Genomic DNA, 13,043 nt, shown 5'->3' on the forward strand with positions numbered 1-13,043 from the left:
AGTCTTTTTCTCTTGGTGCTTCCTGGAACAAGCAAAGAAGGAGCCATGTGGCTTTGGCTCCCAGCTCAGTTGTTCCTGCAAGTGAACTGAATCTCTCCAAAATGGAGATTTTAAAGCCTGCATCTTTGCCGACTCAAAGACTGTATGATCTTTTTTTTTTAAAAAAAAGAAAGCGAGTACTTTTCTTTTTAAGTCATTTGAAACCCCTTTTCATATCCGTCTTACTGCCAATTGGTGGAGATTACTTTGCTGTAATGTCTGGAAACACTGAGTAAAACATCCACTTATTTGCAAGATTTCGTATTTTCATGGGGAACATTTGTTTAAGGTAGATGAGGGCAGATGCAAATTTAACCAAGTTTTAATGTGCTTGGAGCAATTGCCATTGCGTATAATTTTGCTGTGAGAGAGGAAGAGATCTCTCTTCCAAACCCCTCCCTCTCCATCAGAGAAGCAGCAGGTTGCCCCTTCCCCACTAGACAATCTTCCTCACACTTGTGCTCTACAGATTTTTTGAACTACAATTCCCATCAGCCACAGCAAGCACAACTGGCAAATGTTAGTCTAGGGCCATTCAAACTGGGGCCTGATGGGAGTTGTAGTCCCAAAAACATCTGGTGGGCATCAGGCTGGGGGAAGACTGCCATGGGAATAGATCAAGGAAGGGAGGGCTGAAGCCATGTGTCATACCAGACGAACTCGTGGCAAACGGAACAGAAGGTGGGCTGGGGGAAGAAGGTAGCAGTGAACTCGTGACACTTGACATTGTGGATCTTGGCTTGCTTGATGGCTCCTCTGCGTTGGTGCAGAGAGAAAAACCCTTCCTTTTCACAGTCAATAAACTCTGGATCATCTGGGTGAGAGAAAGAGAGAGAAGCTTGGTTATTCTGATGACGAATTCCTGCAGTCTGCCTAGAAGCTAAAATAACATATATTTAAATCAGCTCGAAAAGGCGTCAGCTTTAAAAATAAAGAGCAGGGCACACTTCCTAAAACAACTCAGAGGGCTGAGTCACACAACCAAGAGAAGTGAGTGGTTGGTGCATATATTTGTGAACTGCCTGGGGGTGCCATATGCCTGAATGATTGCCCCATGGGGGGGAATTCCATGTCTTTGAAAAACTAGCTGGTCAGGGAGAAGGGTTCTCATCTACATTTGTCCTTGATCTGCTAGATTTTGATGTGCAGGGAGGACTGACACAACGTCGCAACCCTCCTCTCCTAGCCTGAAGAGGTTCCCTCCAGCAGAAGTAACATGGCTGTAATTTTGGCTCTCATCAAATGTTGGGCATCTCTTGTAATGACCTCTACCCCAAATGAAAGAAGCTTCTTCTGACTCAGAGCATAGGAAGAGCCCTCTGAATCAGGGCAATTGCTTATCTGGTCCAGCACCGTGTTCTTACCAACCAGATGCTATAAGCAAGAAATGATGGCAAAATTGGGGACTGTACAGAAAAATGGTGTCCTGCTACTAAGCTAAAGAAGAAGAGTTTGGATTTGATATCCCACTTTATCACTTTATCACTATCCTAAGGAGTCTCAAAGCGGCTAACAATCTCCTTTTCCCCACAACAAACACTCTGTGAGGTGAGTGGGGCTGAGAGACTTCAGAGAAGTGTGACTGGCCCAAGGTCACCCAGCAGCTGCATGTGGAGGAGTGGAGACGCGAACCTGGTTCACCAGATTACGAGTCCACTGCTCTTAACCACTACACCACGCTGGCTCTTTACACCCACTCTTTGAATTGGGAGGAAAACAGGACCTTTCTGCCCAAATGTAAATGGCAGGGGCGTGGGGTGTGTGACTCCAATTTGGGACTGTAACAAAAAGACAAGGCTACTCCTACCCCAAGGTCTAGCTGAGTTTGCAATTTACTGTAGTTTTTTAAAAAACGAAACAGCGAACACACAATTGCCCATTAACTGTTTCTCAAGAATTCAGCCCGATTTCTCGTACAAAGTTTGTAGCGTGTTTTTGGACTATGTTGGCTATTTATTGTGCATTCGTTCTGATTTGCTTGCAGGGTGGTTAGACCACCTTGCATCCAGCAAGCAATATGCTTTCCAATCTATTTTCCAGTCACTTTCCTTCTCAGGAAGCTGGTTCGTTACACAAAAGCACCAAGCCAACTTCAATTGCACAAACTGAAAATCACCAGGATGTGACTGAATTCTGTCCGAAAGCAATGAGTCCAGAAGGGGCACAGGGTTTGTCCTGAGTGATGAAAGACAGCAAATGACGCTCATGCATGTGTGAATCAGTCCTTTGGGTGTCACAAATCCCAATATGTTGCCATAATAGCCAATTAAAATTGCACCAGCCAATGAACTGGTCCCTGAGCAGTTTAAGAATTTCAATATTTTGAGGTTTCTGCTGTGTTTCTTTATGTAAAAGTATTTATCGCTCTGTGTTGGGATTTTGTACATTTTGAAATTACCATGTCCCAACCTGAGCTTTCAGGGTGGGGAAATCCGCAGCGAAAATAACTGAAAATGTCGTAGAAATAATATGACCATCACTTGCCAGTAGTTTCCAGGAAGTATCTTGCGTTCATTAACATTCTGCCTTGTGGCTTCAGTTCTAGCTAAAAATAAAATAAAATAAAGGAAGGCAAGTTAAAAATAGCTTTTTTTTTTTGTTTAAAAAGGAAGAGTGAGTGACAAAACAGCCAGGGAGTGACCATCGCGTGAAAAGCCATAATGGAAAGATCTCGCAATCATCTTGTGATCCACAGTAATAAATAAATAAATAAATAAATAAATGTATTAAAGTATTTATTTATTTATTATGAAGGGAGGTTGAGAACACCTGACATTGGTTAACAGAAATACAGTCATACCTCGGGTTAAAGACGTTTCGGGTTAAATCTTTTCATCTTGCGTCCCGCAGTGACCCAAGGTACAGTGGTACCTCAGGTTAAGTACTTAATTCGTTCTGGAGGTCCGTACTTAACCTGAAACTGTTCTTAACCTGAAGCACCACTTTCGTTAATGGGGCCTCCTGCTGCCGCCGCGCCACCAGAGCACGATTTCTGTTCTCATCCTGAAGCAAAGTTCTTAACCTGAAGTACTATTTCTGGGTTAGCGGAATCTGTAACCTGAAGCATATGTAACCTGAAGCGAATGTATCCCGAGGTACCACTGTACCGGAAAGGGTTACTTCCGGGTTTCGGCACTCACGCATGTGCAGACACTCAAAATGATGTCACGCACATGCACAGAAGCAGCAAATCGCGACCCGCGCATGCGCAGACGCGCAGATGCAGGTTGCATTCTGCTCAGGTTGTGAACAGGGCTCCGGAACGGATCCTGCTCACAACCAGAGGTACCACTGTAATCCTTTGCTTGTCCTCCTGGATGAAAATACAAGAACTTTGCTGGATCAGACCAATGGCCCATCTAGCCCAGTGTCCTGTTCTCACAGCGGTCAGCCAGTTGCCTGTGGGAAACTTTCAAGGAGGACTGAAGCACAAGAACACACTCTTAGGCAGTAGTGTAGTGTGGGAGTGGGCAAAGGGGTGGTTGTCCCAGGCCCAAAATTGCTAGGGGGCACAAAATTTCAAACACCCGGTGCTGCCTGGGTCGCTGGACTCCATTGAAAATGGCTTTTCCATGAGAATCAAGAAGTGACCTCTCTAGACAATGGAACGACTCTTCTCATCTCATGTCTGTGGCTGCAGTGGATGACGTTTAGGCAATTGAATGTGCATGTGTACTCCATCCATTTCCTTGCTTCCACACAGCCCCGGGTACTGGCAACCCACGCTACACCACTGGTCCCGTCCTGCTGTTTTCAGCAACTGGTATTCAGAAGCATTGCTGCCTTCCTGTGATGGCCTGGGATTCGGACTTGGAGGCTGAACCTGAGGAATCCCAGCCTGCACAGGAGTCCTCGCCTTCAGGCTTGAGCCTGAAGGGTCCTCACCTGTGCTGGATCCTCAGATGCAGGCATTAGCTGAGTCTGCTCTGGCTCCTGAGGTGATGGAGGACCCATTGCCTGCAGGTGCTCCACTCTCAGCCCTGTCAGGGGAAGCTGAGGTTGCCTCTGGGTCCGGTAACCCTCCAGCCTCTCCTGAGCTGCAGAGGTTCAGGGCAGAGAGGCAGAGGGAACTAAGTTCCCGCAGGAGGAGTGCTTGCCTCCAGGCCAGGAGAGGCGAGTCACCTGTGGACCGGGGCCGCCCTATGCCTCGGGGCAGATAAAAGCCAGCCAGCCCCAGTCCCAGGTTGCGGGAGCAACGTTGTTGCTAGCCGGTTCCTGCCTGCACCCTGTCCTGCTCTTCTGCCAGAGTTCCTGACCTCACCCGACTCCCCGCCTTGGACTCAGCTTCAGCTTTGATGGACAGCCTCCATACCACACCCTCGACCTTGGGTCGGACTCGGACCTCGCCACACGGATAACCCTCGGGACCAGCACACTTCCAGAATGGAGGCAGAGCTTTGCCATCATGGCTCATAGCCACAGTGGCGTAGCGTGGGGGGTGCAGGGGGGGGCCAGCCGCACCGGGCGCAACATTTGGGGGGGGGCGCGCTCGCACTCGCAGCTCTCTGCCCCTACCTGGCTCACTCTCTCTCACTGCAGTGCTGGCTGTGCGAATCCGATCCGAGCTGCCGGGTCGCCGCCCACTGTGGAGGGGGAGGGTGCCAGGCGTGCGGAGCGGAGAGAGAGCGAGGGAGGGACTATCTGGGGGAGGGACAGTGCAGTGGCCGCCCAGTGCAGTGCTGAGCGCGGGAGAGAACCACACCAGACCAGCCCAGGCAGCAGCAAGAAGAAGCTGGCAGCGGCGGCAGGTTAGGGGTTAGGGGCGCAAATTACTTGCCTTGCCCCGCTGCATAGCCATCGATAGCCCACAAATTCAGCTAAACCTCTTCTAAAGTCATCTAAATAGGGGACCATTTGGGTCACCCCTTTTCTGAACCTGCCCCAACTCTGCAACAGGATTGCACTGCGCAGTTCAGATCTAGGCATTCAGCACCCGCTCCTGCCTTTATCATTCAGTCTGGTAAGAAGGTCCTCAGAAACGTCGTACTGCATCCCCAGCAATAATGTTTTACACAAGTGCATTTCAAAAGCTTCCAGGACAGTTGCATCATGATCTATACAGTTCTCTACATTTCTTCATTAAGCTTTCCATTATGTTTTTGGAGAAAAATCCCTGGCGAGGCATGAACGAATTCAAGCTCAAGTCAGTTTTATTACTGCCAATTATTCTTCCTGCCCAAAGGGGATTTTTTTTTTAAAAAAAAATCTAAGCAAAGTCTATTAGAAGAGTGTCCTTCAGACTGAGCAAATTCACAGCAGGCTTATTGAAACCAAGTGTTTCAATTCTGCAGGAACTGGCAACTCCCATTGACTGCAGATGGCTTTTAAGGAAAAGAGTCTCCATTAATTAGCTCAGTGGTAGAGCATCTCTCTAAAGGACGCGGGTGGTGCTGTGGGTTAAACCACAGAGCCTAGGGCTTGCTGATCAGAAGGTCGGCGGTTCGAATCCCGAGATGGGGTGAGCTCCTGTTGCTCGGTCCCAGCTCCAGCCCACCTAGCAGTTCGAAAGCATGTCAAAGTGCAAGTAGATAAATAGGTACCGCTCCGGCGGGAAGGTAAACGGCATTTCCGTGCGCTGCTCTGGTTCGCCAAAAGTGGCTTAGTCATGCTGGCCACATGACCCGGAAGCTGTACGCCTGCTCCCTCGGCCAATAAAGCGAGATGAGCGCCACAACCCCAGAGTCGTCCACGACTGGACCTAATGGTCAGGGGTCCCTTTATCCTTTACCTTACATTCTGCATGGACTGGTTACATGGCAACATGTGCAAAGGGCTTGAGATATCTATTAGGTCCATAAATTACCATATAGCATATATTCAACACAAAAAACAGTAACAATTTGTTGTTGACAAAGGACAGCTTGACATAGAAAGGGCCCCATTACCTTCAGTAGCTTAGGGCCTCATCAAAATCCGGCCCTGCAAATGAGCAACGGCTCTTGCGCTTACCCAAATTTCTGATTTCCCATTCCTCTTTTTGCACTTCTCTGCAACCAAATTGAGTTCTACCGTCGTTTCTGCGACCATTTCGGCGCTCTTGTCCTTCACAACGATGTGCATTACACGGCCCCTGTGGATGTGAGCATCGAAAGTGCTGTTCCAAGGTGGGTACATGGTGGGCTTCTTCTGGACGTAGGATTGGCCGTTCTCTAGGGTCAAAAGGATTTATTTGAATAGTTGCATCTCATCCAGAGCAAATACTTCCCCCCTGCCCCTACTTAAAAATGGGAAGCGTAATGCTGGTGGTCAACAAAAGAGGTTCAAAGACTTTCTCAAGGCAAATGTAGTATAAACACCGACAACTGGGAAACACTGGCCTGCGAGTGCTCCAATTGGAGAACAGCCTTTACCAAAGGTGTCATGGGCTTTGAAGATGCCCGAACTCAGGACAAAAGGGAGAAACTAATCCAGAATGTGGCAGCTAGACTGGTGACTGGGAGTGGCTGCTGAGACCACATAACATCGGTCTTGGCTCCCAGTACGTTTCTGAGCACAATTCATAGTGTTGGTGCTGACTTTTAAAGCCCTAAACAACCTCGGTCCAGTATACCTGAAGGAGTGTCTCCACCCCCATCGTTCTGCCTGGACACTGAGGTCCAGTTCCGAGGGTCTTCTGGCAGTTCCCTCACTGCGGATAGCGAAGTTACGGGAAACCAGGCAGAGGGCCTTCTCGGTAGTGGCACCTGCTCTGTGGAACACCCTCCCACCAGATGTCAAAGAGAAGAACAACTACCAGACTTTTAGAAGATATCTGAAGGCAGCCCTCTTTAGGGAAGCTTTTAATGTTTAACAGACTACTGTATTTTAATACTTTGTTGGAAGCCACCCAGAGTGGCTGGGGAAACCCAGCCAGATGGGCGGGGTATAAATATATTATTATTATTATTATTATTATTATTATTATTATTATTATTATTATTATTATTATTATTTGGAAGGCACGTTTGGCAAATCCACACCATGACCAACTCCTGCCTGAAAACCAATGTCTCCACTGTGGAAGGACGTGTGGATCCAGAATTGGCCTCCACAGTCACTTACAGACTCACTGTTAAAACTGTGTTTTTTGAAGACACTTGGCTATGAGGTATCGCCAAAGAAGAAGAAGGAGGAGGAGGAGGAGGAGACTCACCACCCCAGAAGGGAATGTAACCAGTGGGCTGAAAAGCATTCCCTGTGCGTGTTTTAATGGGAATGTTCTATTGTGCATTTAAATTATGAATGCTCACATTTAAATGGCCATGCAATCAATCAATCAATCAATCAATCAATCAATAATATTTGGGTCATATTCCAAAGGGAAGCACCAGCACTTTGAGCCTGGAAATGTACAAGAAACCAATGCATTCTTTCCAAACAGGTGTGAAATGATCCCACCTCCTGGGTCTCCTATTAGCAGTTTAGCAGCTGCTTTCCAAACTAATTGGAACTTCCACACAGTCTTCAAAGGCAGCCCCATGTAGAGCGCATTGCAGCAATCCATCCTGGAAGTAACTAGAGGAGGGATGGCTGAGGCTTGGCTTTGAAGCTTTTCATTCTGCAGAGTTCAAAGACACACCAGAGCCTTCCAAAAAGCAAATGTCACCAAGGCAGGCAGGTGGCCGCAGGCCGCAGGTATCCAGGTGGCCTGTTTGGTCAAAAGGAGTTTTGAAAGGGCAGCGAGTTCATCTTCTGCAAGATTCATCAGGATTCATCAAAGCCTTCTGAAGTGGCAACAGCAGCCCTACTCATCTGCGGGCTCCTGTTTCAGGGTGAGCTGCTTTGTGGGCAGCAGGTTTGAATAAAATAACAGAATCATCTGCAATGCAGTTTAAATTCAGCCCCACTCCCTGAATTTGCTCCATCGCAGCTCACAAATGCATGCAACATTGAGGAAGATGGAAGGCTTGCTTTGTTAAACAACTATCTGACTTTTAGAAGACATCTGAAGGCAGCCCTGTCTAGGGAAGTTTTAAATGTTTTTGCATTATTATTATTATTATTATTATTATTATTATTATTATTATTATGTCAGGAGCCACCCAGAGTGAGATGGGCAGGGTAAAAATATTATTATTATTATTATTATTATTATTAATCAGATCACGTAGGGGCTCATTCACACTTTTGCTTGACCCGCATTATGATTAATTAATTAGATGTATATACCATCATAAGATTTCAGAGCTGAAACAAGTCACATAAAATGCAGGGTGAAAACAAGACACAATAAAATACAGGGTTTACACAAGTGAATAATTAAAACAAAACAGCAAGACACATTTTAAAGGCTGTAGAATATTAAACAGCCAAAGACCCGTTTGAAGAGGAAGAGCATACCACAAACTGGGAGCCACTGCAGAAAAGGCACCGTTCTCACAGTGCTACCCTCTGGACCTAACATGGAGGAGGCACAGAGGATGGGCATAGAGACTGGGACAGTTTCTATGGGGAGTACCAGTGTTGTGTACTGATGAATTATCCCAGGCCCAAGGACTTTTCTTGATGTTCTGTGGCTGTGTCTTACCTGCTGAACCAATGTCGGCTAAGCAGAAATATCTCTCTGGGTTTTCCAGTCATCCCATAAGATCCTATTAATTGCCTTGAGATTTATGTGGATTGCAGTGTATTTAATTAACGGGCGATAATATTGGCGGAGAAGGAGCCATTTCTTTTGAGGGTGTTCGTTTAAGCAATTTCAGCCTCTCCATCAAAGCAACATGATTCTATAAAGCTTCTTAGTTTTCTGGCTCTTTCCCCAACAAGACATTATGGGATGTGTGTGTGTATTAAGTTCCCTGACCTTTCTGTGCAAGACTAAATGCTTTTCTGCATTAAGAGGGATTATTTTTAGCTTGCCGGCACTCTTGGATCTCAAGATTATTCTTTGGGTGTGTGGTTTTTTTAAAGGACTACAATAGCACCTTTTTTCTTTCCTTATAAAAGGTACTTTTCTTTGCTTAGCGCCACTGTTTTGAATAAAGGCCTATTTTACCCAGTTCTGAAATTGGAGTGCTGAACATAATAAGGCAGATTCCTGATGTTTTCCATTCATATCGAGGAGTTCTGGAATGGCCAAGTCCTAAATCGTTCCTTAAAATCACGTGACACTCAAATACTGCTGCATGCTAAAAACAGGGAGAATAAACTAGCCCAAACTAGGCACTTTAAAATACAAATTATTTATTCTGCTTTTTTCTTTTTTCTTCTTGTAAAGAAAGCAAAAATTCACTTGGGAAGGCTGAAAGTTGGATGGGATAGAGGAAGGCTGGCTAGAGAAAATTAGGGCCAGTGTCATAGCTAAGTGACAGAACATCTGCTTGGCATGTAGAAGGCTGCGGGTTCAAGCCCTAGGTAGGGCTGGCAATGACTCCCTGTCTGAAATCCAGGAGAGCTGTCAGTCAGTGCAGACAATACTGAGTTTGATAGGATAAAGAAAATTTCCTATGTTCCCATGCTTAATTCCTTCCTTTTACTGTAGTTGTTTCCCTGCTCAAAAATGAAAAAAAAAAGGGGGGGGGATCTGAGCAAGCTGTTTTACCTCTTCTTATTTTATTGAAAGATTAAAAAAAATTACATAATTACAAGTGTACAGAGTAAGATAAGACAAAAGGAAGAATAGAAGAAAAGAAATAGTACCCAGGCATGTAGAAAACTTTGGGGAAAATATGTGACAATTGTATTTTTCTATCTGTGGGTAAAAAAAGGAGCTGCCGGAGGGCAATTTTTGAGCTGGGAATGGAACAGGAGGGAAAGGATGAAGTAGTCTCTATCTGCTCTTTCTCTGACCCAACTGCAGGCTGCTCTGTTGTCACCAACCTGCGACAGGGCCTTTTCTGTGATGGCTCCCCATTTGTGGAACGCCCACCCTGGTGAGGTACACCTGTCTTCCTTGTTATTGACTTTGAGGAGGAATCTAAAATCATTCCTGTTTGATGGCTGAAAGACACTGCTCCTGGCACCTCTCAGATTGTGGGCAGCTCCAAGACAATTTTGTAAAACTGTTGTTAGAATATTTGAAAATAATCATGGCTGCGTTTGTCATTCCTGGACTGCTTTGGGAGGAAGAGCAGGATATTGATTGAATGAATGAATGAAAGAATGAATGAACGAGCAGCATAACAATTAACAAGAATATAAAAACAACAGTTAGGCTAGCTCAGTCTGTAGAGAATGAGAGGTGGGTTTGAGTTCCACATTGGGTATTTTTTTAAAACAACAACAACTACAACAACTCTGCATTGCAGGGAGTTGAACTAGAGGACCCTCGTTTTCCCCTCCAACTCAGAATTCCATGATTCTATATGAATCTTGGTTTGAAAATAAAACCATGACAGACAAGAACATATAAAATACCAACTGCATCAGGCCTCCCTCCCTCATCTGAGACAGCCATTCCAGCAGTGGGAGAGCTGGAAAACAGAACTCACTCCACCATTTCCCTCCTGAACTATGCTAGTCGGCCATTGTAGGAACACCAACTGTTTAGAAATTGGTGTCTGAGTTTTGATTTTCCTCTGCCCTCCTTGTTCCTTTCCCCTTGTGTGTCGTGCTTCTCTAGACTGTAACCCTGCAAGCAGGGGCTGTCTTGTTTTGACTACTGTATACGTAAGCCGCTCTGGAATGCTTTTAGGCTGGAGAGCAGGGTATACAAATATTATCAATCGATCGACAATCAATCAATGTTAATGTGTGATTTGAAATTCACTCTGGATAGACTCAGGCTGCATCTCCCCCAGTAGGGCTGGCCCAAGACATTTTGGCGCCTGAGGCGAACCACAAAATGGCACCCCCTTCCCCACCAGGGAAGAAGGGTGAGTGAAGATCAAGAACAATATTTGTGGGTGGCCCAAAAATATCTACATTGGGATCTGCTATCCCTGTGGATCCTGCCGCCTGAGGCTGTCACCTCACCTTGCCTCACAGGTTGGCCGGCCCTAACCATTGGCCATTGTTCAGCCTGGACACCGAGGTCCAGATCTGAAGGTCTTCTGGTGGTTCCCTCACTGTGAGAAGTGAAGGTACAAGGAACCAGGCAGAGGGCCTTCTCGGTGGTGGCCCCTGCCCTGTGGAACACCCTCTTGTCAGATGTCAAGCTGATAAACAGCTATATGACTTTTAGAAGACATCTGAAGGCAGCCCTGTACAGGGAATGTTTTTAAGGTTTGACATTTCACTGTGTCTTCAATATTTTGCTGGAAGCCTCCCTGAGTGGCTAGGGAAACCCAGTCAGATGGGTGGCATATAAAAATAAAATATTGTTGTTGTTATTAAGCGCATGCATGCTCAAACGTAAGAATAAAGCACTTACCCGACTCCACTGCTTCCTTGACTATCACTGCGCAATACGGATCGATCACATCCCCCTGGGAAGGGAGATAGGGACCGCTGTCGTAGTTGGACAATCCAATACGGAGAAATGGAGACATGTCGGTCTCTGCGAGGAGAAGAAAGCAGACCTTATTGGAGAGGCTCTCGCAACTGCCTTGGCTGTTGTAGTTTCAGCGTCTGTGGCAAGCCCGGGAATTTAACAGAGAAGTCGCTTATCCATTCTGGACAGCATTTCCCCTCTCCGTCCCACAACCCGCTGAGTTAGCAAAAGTTTCCCTGGCACATGGAGCAGCTATGCTGTCGGCTTCTCTGTATCGCTGGAGGCTGCTGTGGTCACCAAGGCAATGGTCGGGAATGACATCTGATTGACTTTGCTGGGTGAAAAGCAGCAGGCAGCTGCAGGAGGGCTTGAAATTGGATATTGGATGCTGGAGGAGGGGGGGCGAGGGGAAAGCGTTAGCTCAGTGAACCCTGCACAAGTCAATGCCAGGCATAAGCTACCCCCGAAAGGGAGCCAGGAGCAAAGCAGTTTGCAAAATGGCACTGCAAGGGGATGGCTGGAAGCTGGCATGGTTAAATAAGATGCTGTCAAGTGTTAAATTCGATATTTATACAGTGGCGGGTGGCTCTGTGGTCTAAACCACAGAGCCTAGGGCTTGCCGATCGGAAGGTCGGCAGTTTGAATCCCCGAGACGGGGTGAGCTCCCGTTGCTCAGTCCCTGCTCCTGCCAACCTAGCAGTTTGAAAGCACGTCAAAGTGCAAGTAGATAAATAGGTACTGCTCCAGCGGGAAGGTAAACGGCGTTTCTGTGTGCTGCTCTGGTTTCACCAGAAGCAACTTAGTCATGCTGGCCACATGACCTGGAAGCTGTCTGCAAACAAACGCCGACTCCCTCAGCCAGTAAAGCGAGATGAGTGCCGCAACCCCAGAGTCGTTCGCGACTGGACTTAACGGTCAGGGGTCCCTTTACCTTTACCTTTTACCTTGGTTCTCAAGTGCCTTGGTACTCAAACAACTTGAAAACCAAACACTGCAAACCCAGAAGTAAGTGTTCCGGTTTGTGAACGTTTTTTGGAAGCTGAACGTGCTCTGTTTTGAGTGTTATGCTTCCATTTTGAGTGTTACACTAAGGCCTGTCAGGTTTTGCTATTTATTTTGCGTTTTTCTTTTTGCAGCTCTTTTGTTTTGTTTTTTTTGTGACTGTGTGGAACCCAGTTCAGCTACTGAATGATTGCTTGTGCGACTGCAGCACATTGTTTCTTGCTTTCATTTCGTTAGATAGTAAAATTCATGTTAAATTACTGTTTTAGTGGTTGTTTTTAAAAGTCTGGAACGGATTAATCCGTTTTGCATTGCTTTCTATGGGAAAGTGTGCCTTGGTTTTGGAACGCTTTGGTTTTGGAACAGACTTCTGGAACTGATTAAGTTTGAGAACCAAGGTACCACTGTATACTGGATGGAAATGAAGTCAGCCAGTGAGTGGGACCTTGGAAGGGTGAGCCTCACCGGAAGGGAAAACAAACACAGACCCTCCAAGCGTCCCTATTTTCCAGGGACAGTCCTGGATTTACAGAAGCCGTCATGCTTTCTGATTTGATCCCAGAATGTCTGCCGAGAAAGCCTTGTGACTGGCCGAAGATCACCCAGTGAGCTTCATGGTGGAACTGGGATTCGAACTCTGGTCTCCCAGGTC

General features: G+C 46.4%; 1 protein-coding gene and 1 long non-coding RNA gene across 4 annotated transcripts in view; both read right to left on the reverse strand.

The window, feature by feature from the left end:
- LOC310826294 overlaps nucleotides 1-13,043 on the reverse strand; it is a 204,687-nt gene that overhangs the window by 178,207 nt on the left and 13,437 nt on the right. The window lies entirely within an intron of this gene.
- PRKCQ (protein kinase C theta) overlaps nucleotides 1-13,043 on the reverse strand; it is a 56,712-nt gene that overhangs the window by 33,208 nt on the left and 10,461 nt on the right. For all 3 annotated transcript variants that reach the window (XR_014555586.1, XM_083700281.1, XM_083700280.1), the window contains exons 2-5: nucleotides 11,330-11,455; nucleotides 5,989-6,188; nucleotides 2,524-2,584; nucleotides 691-853 (exon numbers count right to left, since the gene is read on the reverse strand). Coding sequence is in view for 2 of the 3 variants with exons in the window: in XM_083700281.1 (XP_083556407.1) it covers nucleotides 691-853; nucleotides 2,524-2,584; nucleotides 5,989-6,188; nucleotides 11,330-11,447 (542 nt within the window). In the remaining variant the exon portion in view is untranslated. The remainder of the gene's footprint in view (nucleotides 1-690; nucleotides 854-2,523; nucleotides 2,585-5,988; nucleotides 6,189-11,329; nucleotides 11,456-13,043) is intronic.

This window comes from Podarcis gaigeae (assembly GCF_964106915.1).
Source record: "Podarcis gaigeae genome assembly, chromosome: 10".
Taxonomy (NCBI): domain Eukaryota; kingdom Metazoa; phylum Chordata; class Lepidosauria; order Squamata; family Lacertidae; genus Podarcis; species Podarcis gaigeae.